The following is a 14,704-nucleotide window of genomic DNA, read 5'->3' as shown; positions in this document are numbered from 1 at the left end:
GAGTTTGAGGCTGCTGTGAGCTAGTCTGATGCTACAGCACCCTAGCCCATGCTACAGAGTGAGACCCCACTTCATAAAGTAAAAATAAAAAATAAAAAAGTTGGACATGAAAAAAGCAGGTGTCTAAATAAAGTCTGCAAACTAATAATACTATTTCACAATGTATTGGAACCAATTTTTCTATCACTTCTTTCCCAAACTAATGAAAGTTTCTAAATTTTATAACAATAACATAAAAGACCAAAAGCTAAATATTAACTAAAAACCAATTTCCTCTCATTGAAGCATAAAAAGCTTCAATTTTTATTGAAGCTTTCAATTCACAGACCACCTTTTTTATTTGATAAGTTAAGACTACATGTTCATTCTTGTAAAATAGAAGCCATTACTGTAATTCAAATTGTAAAGTTTTAGGAGGTAATTATTTTCTTCTGTTTTCCTCCCCCTGTGCCAGATATAACACGTGGCCTCAAAGGTTTTCCAAAAAGCAACCACTATTCCCATTATTACTAAATAAAAGTTACCAAATGTTTTGATAATTGTTTCAAGTAAAAGTTATTTTAATGTCACATTTGTTGGTAGTTCTTATAAAACTAAATGAAGATGTGATTTAGTGTTTCTTTTAAAAAGTAGCTTTAAGCCTTGTAAAGAATAAAATTAGTCACTTGATGCTATATTGCAGAACTAAATTTTATATTTTAAGCTTCCCACCAAAAACAAAGCCTTAACAGAAACCAAATAAAAGAGACCGAGATATTTTAAAACATATTAAACAGAATTTGAATCTGATGCTGTGACGTATTAAAATTAGTTCTAGCTAGCACAGATCCAGCTAACACAGGCCTGGGACATTTTGGGGGCTTTGTAAACATAATTACTGCTCTTGTTTATTCATTCTTTTGAGCCATTTTGTGCCATGAAGTCATCATCTCTTTAATAAACTAGAGTTACTTTCAGAATTCATTTTTAAAAATAATTTAATAAAATCAAGTGAGAACAGTTTTTTTTTCTGTGTATAGTTAGTGAGAATTGTGAGATTTAGAACTTTAGCAAAAATAAAGCACAATTAATATATGGATGTAGGGGTTGAAAATAATTTACAAACTTAATTTAAAAATGCCTGGAACAGCAACTAACAAATATTAACAAAACAACAATGAAGATGTTTGTATATTCATTTAACAACACATTTAAGGCAAATGTTTAATTAATATAAAAATAATATGCAGTAAATTGATACAATAAAAATAATTGTTCTTGTCGAAGACCTAAAGTTGCGACACCTCTATACGCTTTCCAAATACCTTCTTTAATTTCTCAGTTGTGTCGAGCACAGCTCATTGTAGCCTAAAAGGAGGTTTATCAGAACATCCAGAAAATTTCTGAATACAGAGCAATACATTTGCTCTCCCATACCAAGCAAAATAATTTAACACAGTTATTTTAACAGAAGGCCCACAGTAACTCCAAACCATATTGTATTTCGTTTTTTTTTTAATTTCTAATACTAGTTCTGGTTCTTAAATAAAGCTATCACTAATATTCTCATTCTCATGCTGTTTCTGGGGGGAAAAAAGGGTCATCCTGGAAGTTGTTTTGTAATTCACCTTTAAAATTTACGTGGAAAAGTCTCATCGTAATAAAAATCTACTATTTATATACGCCAAGATTGATTCTACTATATTTTGTAGAACAAACACAGACCTTGCTATCAAACTGGATTTTGACATCTAACTACGCTGCGACACTGGAAAGCTATGTCATTTCTGAGTCTCACTTCCTGAACTACACAACGAGAGCATCAGGGCGGTCCTCAGAGGGCAGCCTGGAGTTTCTGAGAGCCAGTGCCCTTGCCAGCAGAACACAACAGGCGGTAACGTCTTTTTTTCTCCTCTCTCCTTCATTCCTGGCATATTCTGACTAAATGGAGATTAGTGAAAAAGTTACCGGAATAAATCAGCTTCACTAAAAGGCTCATCTACCCTGCAGGCAAGTTATACGTTTCCAAAGTAACATTCTGTAAGATCAAAACATTGGCTTTAAAAAGGTATTTACACTTCACAATTCATATGCAAGAAAAAATTTTTTTCAGAGCAACAATGAGAGAAAAAATAAGCAACATCTATCTGACTGTATAGTTTAATTCTGTAAATTGTATCAAATGTTGACTGTTCATGGACAGGTAACAGAAATAAAGTACTTCATGTGGGAATCTACATCTACATTAAAATATGTCAAAATAGTTTCTTTAAAGGGAAGAACCCTTCTTTAAGGGGATTGATAATAAGCAGAGGTTCCCGTTATTTGTCCATGAAACTTAAGAAAGGTGCTATTTCAAACAGGACTTTAGAGGACTTGGCACATAAATTTTACCTCTTCAGCCACTCATGACTTTTCACTCCTTGCAGCTTCACTCACTCAGACAATCTCACAAGTACATTAACATTAAAAACACACACGCCTTTAATCAGGAAATCCATTCGAAAATTACATTTTCTACAACAAAACCAGGTCACCATATTTATATCCCATGTTTCAGTTATGGAAATGGACTTTCCTCCTAAAGCTGTTAGTTAACATACTCAATTGTGCTCAGCATTTCAAAAGTCGTGTTACTAGGAGGGCCTGTTTGATTGTGTGCATTCTTGGCATTATAATATCATTCTAAGGCATTATAATAGTTGTTCCACAGGACAGGTGCTGCCCTGGCTACAACATACTCCTGATAAACTAACACCGGCCAGACATCCGGAGACATTTGTTGTCTACAAGTGGTTGGCTCAAAGGTCAAAAACCTGTTTTAAAAAAAATAAGTTTATGGAATAGCACCATAGGAAGTCTTTCAGAAACAAATCTTTTTTCCACCTTTGCATTTTTTTTTTTTTAAACTGAATCCCAGGGGGAAAAGAGGGGGAGACAGAGAGAGATCTTTCCATTTTCAGAAGGCCTACTTCTGTTTCTTTTCAGTTTTAAAAAATACATTAATGGTGACAGTAATAACAGACCAACAGCAAAAGAAAACAGAAAGGTAATAGCAGCCGTAGTAATTTGAGTATGAACCACCCAGGGAGTTACCTGGAAGGGCCCTGCTTACACCTCTGGGCTGGTTTCCCATAGGTTCCCTAAGACATCACAGGCTTCTAGATTTGGTGTGGACAGACAGCATTTCCACCAGAAGAATCGAGTCTGCTGACTAACCAGGCATTGTCCAGGACTCGAAGAAGTCATAGCTAGAGTTTAACTGCAATACTAGACCCTAAGAACATTTCAAACTCATGGGAAAAGTTAAGTACGATGAAGTGGTCTCAAGATCATTTGAGTTTCAAAGAGGTTAAACTGGCCTGCAGGTGAAAAATAATGAAGCTGAAATATTCCAGTTTCCAGACATCAGACACACATACAGGTTTAAAGTACGAACCACCCTCAGAGATCCCCACTGCTCACCACCGTATACCCATCTGGTTTACACTGTATCACAGCACAAAGACACGAGAGGAGAGGTTTCCAGTTTATGACCTGCAATATCATCTTTTATGCCCACAAACCTTAAAAATTTGTCAACAAGAGCACTCTGAAGGATCAGGGCTTCTGTGCTGTCTGAATTGTGAGGTGTCTATTGTAAGGTGTGAACACAGCTGGCCGCGTCTTCTTTGAAGCAGGTGAGGCCCTTTCACCGGCTTCATTAATCCCATCAAGCAGAGAGTTCAGATACCCTTGCGATGCTGATCAGGGTTGGCTGGAAACTAGTCACGCAGTAGAGAGATAATTCTGGCCTTACGGTTTTCTTGTGTTCAAACTTATATAAAACATTTGTGTCAATATCGTCAGTTTAAAAACATCCGTCTTCTCTGCAGTACACATGTCCCTTTAGGTTCTGACGGAGGTTTTGTTGCTATTTTTTGGTATGCTTGGTATCTGGATATCTTATGCTTTTGTATCTTATATGAAATCCCTTCTTGTTAATTGTGTCATCAGTGTGAAAATGAATTAAAACTGCATCCCCGATTGAATAGATCTCTTCTGGTGGCTGAAGGGGGGGAAAGAAATAAGCAAATAAACATCAGAATGAATTACTTTTTCTTTAATGCAATGCATGTTTGGAAATATTTTTCTTTGGAATATAATTTAAACCTCTCAACAACCTTGAAAAATAGATATAATGGACTTCTTCATTTTACAGATGAGAAGATAAGATTTAAAGAAGAATGTGACAGGGTGGAGGTCATAGGCTGGTCAGAGATGTGGCTGGGCTCTGGAAATAAATCGGTTCGTTTCCAAGTTCTGGACACTTTCTTTTCTAGAACTTGGTGTTTTTCCCCAAATCCTTAAGCCAAATCCTCCCGGTTTACAAATAAAGGAGGTTCAGAGAGGGTAAAAAGACTGTAAATTTGCTCAGAACCTGCTCTGAGGCAGAGCCTCTTCCAGAATCCAAACCCTCTATTATTCCTTATTTTAATAATCTAAGCTCCAAGGAGCTTTGCTGGTTGCATTGCAGCTCTATCTGGGCAGGAGTCCAATGGTACTGCACAGACATAAGCAACAGGTATCAGGAGACACTTGAAAAATTGAGAATAGTATCTTCAGAACAAAATATGTATTCAGAAGACTACGTAATATTAATGCGGTGAGTCCTGGGAAAAAAGCATTGAGAAAATGTTCAGCTTCTCTTCTCTGCGTTTCCCATGGGGACCTCCCACTCGTACCTGGCACTTTGCACCCGTGCAAGGGACACTCTGCGATGAATGGTGTCCCTGCAATGCTGGATGAGCCCACAGGCCACTCCCACCAAACAGACTTGCTGGGAAGGGCACATGATTAGGATGGTATGCCTATTCCTTTTCCCTGTGTGCTTGTGTGTTTAAATATGTTGATTTTAGATTACTAAGTATGTCAGCATTTATTTCACAATAGAAAGCTGGAATGTGGAAACTGACAGGAAATTGTAATTACTGAATTCATCTAATTCATCTATTACCAAGCAAATTCATTAGAAGTGGAGAACTGGCATTATGAAATCAATACTCAAGTCACCTACACATTCATATGAATGATAAAACACAACTATAGCCCAGAAAGGAGGGAAGAGTAGGAAAGGGGAGGGGAGAACAAAGGGAAGGGGAAGGGTGAGTATTTGGTGAGAATTCACCTGAGGTAAATAATGCAATGGTACATTTCAAAACTATTAAGAGTATAAATGTCTTACTACAACAAATAAGTGAGGTGATGGTTATGTTAATCAGTTCAATGTAAGCATTCCACATTGTATATCAAATCAGCACATTGTACCCCATAAATGCATAAATGTAACAGTTATAATTTAATAAAAAAAAAGTGGAGAAGTGGTAAGGGTAGAGAGATGTGTTTTATCTGGGCAAGCCATTTAAACTCTGCAACTTGTTTTTGGTAAAAACACTGCTAGTTTGTAAATGTTAGACATGTCAATCAAGAATCAATGAGCAGGCTCAGTGCCCGCAGCACAGTGGTTACAGTGCCAGCCACATACATGGAGGCTGGCAGGCTTGAACCCGGCCCTGGCCAGTTAAACAGCAATGACAACTGCAACAACAACAAAAATAGCTGGGCGTTGTGGTGGGAGCCTGTAGTCCCAGCTACTTGGGAGGCTGAGGCAAGAGAATACCTTGAGCCCAAGAGTTGGAGGTGGCTGTGAGCTGTGAGGCCATGGCACTCTACCCAGGGTGACATAGTGAGACTCTGTTTCAAAAAAAAAAAAAAGAATCAAGGAGTGTCTGACACACCGCTGGCAGTAGACTTACCCCTGATCCACAGAGCCGACCAAGACCCACAGCTGCGGAATCCAGACCATCAAAGAGCTCAACGTAGTCATAGCCACAGTCTGCTTCTTCCTCCAATTCGAAGGTCGGGAAGGATAATTCAAGACGAGAGCCGTGTTCGGACACTAACAGCCATTCACAGTCGACCTGCCCGGGGTAGTTGTTGTCCCCAAACTGAGAGTGGGAGTACAGGTCTCTGGGTTTTGATTCTGCTTTCAATCGGCCACCACACTCTGCCCAGGAAAGAAAATGAAACAAGGAAGCTCAGTGAGTCTTCACTGGCCCAACTCCAACTTCTCTGGTTCTACTTCCACCATCAGACCTGCTTTCTCTGACGGGGAAGTGATGAGTGCTGGCACAGGCCTCAGACCCGGTGCCTGGGGGGAATCTCAGCCTTGACACCTACTCGCTCCCTGACTCTGGGTAAATGATGCTGCTTCTCCGATCCAGAGTTTTCTCAGGGGAAAATGCAGATGATAATAATGATGCCAATCTTGGTGGCATTTGAAAATTCAATACATGAAAATTACTTAGCACTTACCACACAGTAACTCAGTAAATAAATTTGTTGTCATACCTAATACTATTTTTTCCAAATAACTATTTATATGGGGAAAAAGCCAGAGTATTAACTTGAGTTTAATCCTAATAGTTTTAAAGAACCTAAAATCCAAAGGAATAAGAAATAACTCAAAAATCAACAAGATATATAAAACTTTTGTGTTTATTACGTAACTTTCTATACAGTGTAAACTAAAAATAAAATCCTGAATCCCCCACCGACTGAAAGGATCCCCTCTTGGCCAAGGGGACCAGAAAGACCTTAACGCTGGCATCGCCGTCACACTGGAAGGCCAGTCTGACACGCCTCACTATACCCCCTCCCTTTTGGAGTTGAGAACCAACAACAGATCAGCACTAATGTTAAAATAGAGGTCACAACACTGACGCAACAGCCTCTTTGCGACACTAGATACTAAATTGTAAACAGAAGGGAAAGCGAAGGAGGACAAAGGTTAAGTTGTGCCCACAAGCCCGTCAATTTGCTTAACAGATCTCACAGAGCGGGCGTGCGTGGGCTGGCTCTGGGATCAGCAGACTTCCTTACCTTAACTCAGGCTTTCATCATTACTGACTCCAAACTTAAGAGAAAGTTTGACTCTCAAGTAATTGCCAATTAAAGCCTTTGTAAACCCACCTATAACTCTGAAAGTCCCCTCCTCAAGATAGCTTGCCTTTCCTGGCTGAACCTCCCATGTACTGACTTATGATTTTACCTGCTATTACTGTCTCCCTGAAATGTATAAAATCAAGCTGTAATCCAGCTGCTTTGGGATTACTTAATGGAGCCTTCTTGATTTTGTATATTCCTGGGCTATGATATTACCCAAGAATAAACCTCTTTAAGTTATTTTACAGAGTCAGAATTTTTTCCCATTAACAATTGAATATATGGAGTGATAATATTTTACTTAAGTAGAAATATTTATCTAACTTGATCAGGAAAAATATGTACATGTATTGATTATAATTATCTTTGTATCAATAACTCCATACCCCACCCAGTTGTAGTATGTGTGGTTTTTAAATAAAAATTTTTGCTCTTTACCCCTTACTTTTTGGAGACATATTAATAAGCATATGTCCTACTGGTTATTGCATAAAAATTTGCTGCTAGTGTAATTTATTTTTATTTATTTATTATGTTTTTTGAGACAGAGTCTATGTCGCCCTGGCATCACAGCTCACAGCAACCTCCAACTCTCGGGCTTAAGTGATTCTCTTGCCTCAGCCTCCCAAGTAGCGGGGACTACAGGCACCCGCCACAACGCCCAGCTATTTTTTGTTGCAGTTGTCATTGTTGGTTAGCTGACCCGGGCCAAGTTCAAACCTGCTAACTTTGGTGTATATGGCTGGCGCCATAACCACTGTGCTACGAGCGCCAAGCCTGCTGGTATAATTTAAGTAACAAAAGGTCTCAAAAAAAATATCTCTGGAGCCCCGCATAGTCACAGACCCCAAACTGTAAATAACTGTAGTTTAAATAAAGGCAGAGAGAGGGTGCACAGGCACAGCCAAGCATGGCTGGACGGGTTGGGGAAGGGAGGTAAGAACAGGACACAGAAAGTGTCAGCAGAGACTCAGGTTTGTCTGAGAAAGAACAAGCAGGAGTTTCCCTGCTAAAATGAAGAAAGTCACAGGGAAAAGCCAAACTGGTGAGAGCTGCAGAGGCTGAAGATGACTCTGAAGACAGCTGCGACATCACCCTGCAGGCTGTGCAGACTGTCCTCAGTGGAGATGGGTGGGAAGCTACTACTCCTACTTGGATTTTTCAGATTTGTACGTGGTTTATCTATATTGTGGCTTGGTGATTTTGTTTGTATCTTTTTTCATCATCAAAATATTTTTTAAAACTAGAGCAAGAAGGAACAGAGCTGTCAGGAAGCAAATCAAAGTGCAGATTGGAGAGTGGGGCAGAGCGATGGGGGCACTTTTAACACCACAGGAGCCCACTCTGTGATTTTAAGTGACAAAATATCTCTGAATTCCTGAGTATGGAGCCCTATTCAGGCAGACAAGTGAGATTCAGAGACCTTCTTGCCAACTGACTAAGAAAATATCCAGTCAGGGTTCCTACCACAGTAACACCTTCCCAGGGGACTGTCGCAAGGTGGATCTCAATGTCCCTCCACAGTGGGAGGGTCTCACAGCCTGTGGGTCGGGGGCCACTGGTATCAATGCCTGCACATGAGGAAACAGTCCCAAAGGCTGAAGTAATGACCAGCCTTGGGATTTCATCTCCCAAGTCCCACAAACTGGAAGCTGAACACCTCTCTTTCCCTCCATGGTACTTTTCTGATCCCAGTAGCTCCAGGGTTATTGCCCGCTCTTTCTGTGAAGAGTCCCCCAGTCAAATCACGGGCGTCTAAATTCCATCTCTGTTCTTTACTGGCTGTAGGACTTTGTTTCACACATCTTTTCTAACATGCAATCACAACAGCACTCACGTCAGAGGGTCTGGATGGGTGATTTTCAACCTCTGCCATGAGAGGATGTTAGGTGTGTCATAATCATTAATTAAATTATTTTCGAAAGAAGTTCAAAGCACTCTAAGTATATTCTTTTTTTTTTTTTTTTGATCAACATAGTTTAAGTGTGCTGCGGGAGTTGAATTACAGGTTCATGTGTGCTGTGAGAAAAAAAATGTTGAAAAACACTGGCCTACATGAAGCACATCTGACCAGCGTCCAGGTGCCTGGGACGGTGAATGCCATTTACATTCAAGCTACCATCACTGTGGTTACTGAGGACCTCTCAATGCCATCATCTGCACTCTGTGACCCACGCAGGCCTGAAAGGAAAATACGAGAAAAACCTGACAATTTAAAACACTATTGATAATCAAGAGAAAGATTTGCCTTTGAAGGCCAGTATAATATTGTGTGACACATATTTCTTTATCTTTTTTAATTGTCCTGAGCTCTGGGGTGCGGCCGGGGTGCTCCCCAGACATGGCGTCTTTCTCTGCTTCCTCCTCCCGGCTCGCGGGTACCGAGGTCTGAGACGCTCTTCTCTCTCTCTCTCTCTCTCTCTCCCCAAACTTGGAAGGAGACTTTTCAACCCGCGCCTCCCAGCCCACCCAGGCAGCTCTGTGTGACAAATATTTCTGAATTCACCATATAAACACGGAAACCCATGCAATCTCATTTAGGGATTTTTAAAAAATTCTGCCTGTTCTCAAAGTCTGAGGACTGGCTGGTTTTATTTTGTTTCATGCCCTTCATGTGCCTGTTTCACAGAAACAAGGTAGGGACACAAAGGCCAGGATGCAGAAAAGGCCACCTCCTGCAGCCTCCGCCTGGAACAAACACCAAGGAGGAACAGAAAGGGGTCAACAAAACAGGAAGAGACTTCACAGAGGCTTGGGAACCTGAACGCCACAGAAGGTATCATTCTTCGAAAGGTATTTTATTGACAACTTCTAGAAACATGGCCTGCACTGAGAAACCAATGCCTCACGTTGCATTTAAGGCTGACTTAAACTGCCCTCAGGAGCTCCTTCCTGCCCCTTTCCCAGAGCCGTGCACAGCCTCCTTCCTGGGGATCACTGATCTAACTAATAAATCTGAAATTCATGTTCTGCCCATGAAAAAATACAAGAGAATTGAGTGCACAGAATGAATTTTTTCTAAGGATGAATGTGTGAATATTACATGCACAAGAGCTGTGATTTTAACATGCCATGGGATAAATTCCAGGTGCATAAATGATGGGCAACCAGAGGGCAACTGTTTCGGGTGTTTCCAAGAATCCTCAAGGCTGTGCAAACTATGTTCTATATGTCATCCACCAGGTCTCTATAAAAGATGGCTCTTAAATAGAGTAACAGCAAATATTCCTATCCATTTATGAAGTCAGGAAAACATAAAACCCATTATTTAGGATGTCAACAATACTGTTTTTTAAATCAATTTCTTGAAAGCCTTTTTCTAAGCTGCCTGACCCTCTCATAATGGAATTCTGGGAAGTGGAAAATGAAGCTGAACAAGGAAGTGGCGAGAAGGGAAGAGAGCCCTGGGGTGGGGGGTGGTCTTCACTCTAACTTAGAAAGACATGTTTATCTCCTGGTAAAGTATTAAAGTTCCAGGAGAGGTCTGTAATTTGAACAGTAAATGCTTTTGGCAGGGCGTTCTAATTTAATTGATTTAGAACAAAATAATTTCCTTTCTAAGGAGTTTAATAATATATTATTTGGCTTTTAAATGTCATTGACAGTCTGATGCTTTATACCACCTTACAGAAGTCCTGAGGGGTGACGTCATAATGTTATAAACTATCTTCTCTCCACGTTTCTCCCTTATTCCTGTTTATAGTCATATTCTCTGGGAGAAGACGCAGGATTTTTTTTTTTTTTTTTGGCCGGGGCTGGGTTTGAACCCGCCACCTCTGGCATATGGGACCGGTGCCCTACTCCTTGAGCCACAGGCGCCGCCCAAGACGCAGGATTTTTAATAAAGGATTTGTTTCCTTCACTTAGTTTATTTAAGACAGGAATAACTGGACTGTTATCTGATAAATTTGGACTTGGAATTTGTACCATCAGGATTCAGGAAAAAGGACTCTTTCCAATGAAGTCCACTTTCTGGGGACTTGGATGGTACTGTAAAAAAAAAAAAAAAAAGTCTTGAAGCCATTACGGCAATATTCCTAATTACCTGGTTTTAAAATTCATTGTGTCAGAAATTTTTCTTATGGATAAAATTTAAATTGTATATAAATTTTCTTAAGCAAATTAAAATGTATACTTGAGGGCCAGTCAGAAGTAGCTTACCTATGTTCTAAAAGACAGTAAGTGATGAGCAAATGCTTTGTACATGTAGTGAAAGTTGAAAAATGCCTTGGACCTTGCTGTTATGTCAGCAGAAACTGAAAGAAAAACTGAAAATCAGAAGTTTATAACTTATCAGACTGTAGTGGTCAACAGGCAGGAATTCCTTCTATTGTCCTATAAATTTCCACAAATTTACATTGTCTATCCAAAGCAGAAGACAAATAATTATTTGATGAAAAACCACAGAATAAATGAACATGTTAAAGAGAAAGATTTGAAAAAAAATAAACAGTAGACAGAACAGAAGAATATCTCAGCACGTATGACCTCGAGAGAGTTACAGTGTGAAAGAAATCTATCAAGAAAAATTCCAAAGTAGCTGGCTAAATGACATCAGAATTTTATGCATAACAGAAAAAAATATCATCAAAAATATTCACGAGAGTGAATGAAAAGGAACCAGAAAGCCAGGACTCTAATTTTGACTGTTACTAACTTCTGTGCCACTCTGGCTGCCATTGAAGTATGAGCCTCAATTTCCTCCTGTCTGAACTGGCAGAGCTCAATTAAACAATGAAAGCACATTTTGCCTTAAAAATGTGGGGTTGCTCACCTGGGTATCTGAATGGATGTGAGCTGAAAAGGGATACAAAATAAGCCTCATCAGTTATATATTTCAAACAGGAGATTCACTAAATCTTATGTAAGGAAATATCCCATCTTTACCTATTTCTCCAAATAATAAATAATAGAGTTCTGTAATGTTTTTTCTCGTAAAAGTTTTACATTGAGAAAATATACTATAGTGGAAAGTATGTAAGCTTTGGAGACAGAATTAGGATAAAATCCAGGCTTTTACACTATTTTAGAAAACCTCACAAATTAATCACCCAGATTTTAACTTTCTTCACCTGGAAAATGAAGATGATAATACCTATCTCATAATGTTCTTCTGAGCACTCGAAGTAAGCAGAGAGAGAGAGAGAGAGAGAGATACCTAAGACCCCAGCGGTGATCTATTCAACTGGATGTCAATATAACACACTTACAACATCAGGAGATCCTGTCGGTGGGATCTTAATCATAACATAAACACCGCAAACAGGATGCAGGGCCAGGAGCCATGCAAACGAGGGAGCCATGGAGTTTTAGAGCTGTAGGTATCCTTGAGATTATTATTTTACAGATGAGAAAACTGAGATCCAACAAAATGGCATTTTCCAAAGTTCCTTGCTAGGTAAAGGCACCCTCATACCAGGAACCAAGACGGAATAACACGTGGAAACACACTCTCAGTCCTCCACTTACAGAGGATAAAGAGAGAAAGTATGAAAGCAGTTTTTATGAAACTAAAAAGGAAAAAATTAGAGATGGGCTATTTTAGATATTATGTCAAAAGCCGTTTCTAGTTTTTGAAAGTATCTTTACACACTACATTCTTGGAACCTGCAATAGCTAGAATATTAAATAAAAATACCAGATACCATGAATTCTGTGTTATCAGACAAAGTATAGGGTTTGATTTTTTTTCACTCCTCCAATATATGAAAAGGTATCATGAAAATATTATTTTTATCATGAAAATATTTAAAGAGTAACTGCCAAATGTCTGAAAAAATCCATCACTAGTATGAAATTTTTGTAGTCCATGCAAGTAGAACTTCTGTAACCTGACCAGCCAAGGGACAGTAACAAACTGGTCAATGCACAGCGGTGGTCAACGTAAGGAACCAGGCCTGCTGGACTGACACGTACATGTGGTGCATGTCTGGTCTATGAAAATCAGCTCAACCTAAGGAGTCAGTCAACCATGGAGGGTCTTCAGTATTTATATTCACATTAATTGTGAGAAATAATGTTTATAATTTAAAAAACATAAATTTATATTAAAATCATATCATAATTATATTAACATTAAAAATTATAAACAGAAGCCCAGTAATTACTAGTATAAATGAGATCACTATCCTCACAATTACTATCTACTTTCTCACAGATTATAAGTAGTAACTATAAATAGTAAATCTAATGGTCATTAATAAAATATACTAGAATGAAAAATAATATTGCACAATGGGAAAAATAAAATTCTGGTTCTCATATAAAGTGAAATAAAACAAAAAAATAAGCAGAGAACCACGAGAAAAAATGCACTAGAATTGTCTCCTGGATGAATCTGTATACTTTTATTCTGTTTTCCGTCAAGGCAGATTTCCCCCAGAACGGCACCAGTTGTTTGTGCATTGGTACCGCCACTAGATGTCACTATAAGCTAAAGGACTTGAGCAAATACCTACAAATTTACTGATATTTTTAACTGAATGAAAACTGGGCATTCTCGAGACATTTTATGGAACATATAATTCAATTAGCACTAAATTATAGATAATTTTATTCTATGTTTTTCCTTAAATGCTTTATATTTTTCTAAATTAAATTCTATTTTTTAAAGGATTCTTAGAATAGATGAAAACTATAAAAGTCAAATTAGAGATCTGGATTAGAGGAAAAACCTAATTGCATAAAAGAGGGGGAAAATGAGGCTCTTTCAAACAGAGAGAGAGATTCCAAACTTATTTATTAAAATACATTAATTTAAAACCTGGCTAATCAGCTAGGTTATTAGATGAATCGTAAGTTTTTTAATACCAAGTTATAAATTTCTATCTGTTAAATGCAGATATAAGTCAACTGCTAAAGTCAACATGAAACACATCACACAAGTATTTAGTATGTAGAGATAGTTTTGCTAGACCGTACCGCCTTGAACACACATCACAGAAAAACTGCTGGAGTTTTCCTAAATGTTCAGCAACTACAAAAACATTTAGGTAGGATGCTGTGTGGTGCTTCAGTGAGATTTCATCTGCTCTCCTTGAAGATTTATTTACGATCTTGTTTCTGAACCAAACACCACATTCATCAGAAGGAAACCTGGATTTCAGGCAGAGAAGAGAAGCGTGACCCTGACGTGCTGACCTGTAGAGTGCGTGGCCTGGAAGCCTTTCCTCTGAACAGATGCATCAGAAACAAACCGGACAAACATTTTATTCCCAGTGGCCACCAGAGGTTCTGGGATCTTGTTGCCACACAGTCGTCCAAGGATTGGTGATTTTTCCGTTTCTCCATCGAATACTTCTAAGTGATCATACGCGCATTCCTGATGCTGTTCTACCTCAAACTCACTGAAAGACTGTCAATAAAAAGAGGGGAAAAAGTTAAAAATCATAAATCACTCTAAATGGATTCTTTTTAGGGGGAGAGAAACACACATAAATAAAGCACATTCAAGGCATCAGAATGATTCCATCCACACAGTGATGGACTGAGAAGGCTGTCAAATCAACAGAAGGTGTGATCTCTGGGGAAAAAAAAACATGAGGCAACAGCTTCATGCGAAATCTGACTGCTTGGTTATTGTAAGGAAATCTATTATTGCAATTAAATCCACACAGAATTTAAACATTGTAATAGGAAAATGGAATTTTATTCTCAATTAAATCCACAGGACTCAACCAGGAAATTTTCAGCAATCAAATGAGAAGGTTGATTTTTTTGTGGGCTTGATGGTCTTAAACTA

General features: G+C 38.7%; 1 protein-coding gene across 1 annotated transcript in view; it reads right to left on the bottom strand.

Annotated features, from left to right (window-relative positions):
- Window positions 1–1,013: 1,013 nt before the first annotated feature.
- The window catches only part of TLL1 (tolloid like 1), a 255,849-nt gene continuing 242,158 nt past the window's right edge, over window positions 1,014–14,704 (bottom strand). The window contains 3 exon segments of the mRNA XM_053595813.1: window positions 1,014–4,027; window positions 5,775–6,025; window positions 14,104–14,317. Of these exon segments, the coding sequence (XP_053451788.1) occupies window positions 3,893–4,027; window positions 5,775–6,025; window positions 14,104–14,317 (600 nt within the window). The 3' untranslated portion in view covers window positions 1,014–3,892.

Source organism: Nycticebus coucang, chromosome 6 (genome assembly GCF_027406575.1).
Source record: "Nycticebus coucang isolate mNycCou1 chromosome 6, mNycCou1.pri, whole genome shotgun sequence".
Lineage (NCBI taxonomy): Eukaryota > Metazoa > Chordata > Mammalia > Primates > Lorisidae > Nycticebus > Nycticebus coucang.
Note: the sequence above shows the minus strand (reverse complement) of the source record. Positions and strands in the feature narration are given on the sequence as shown.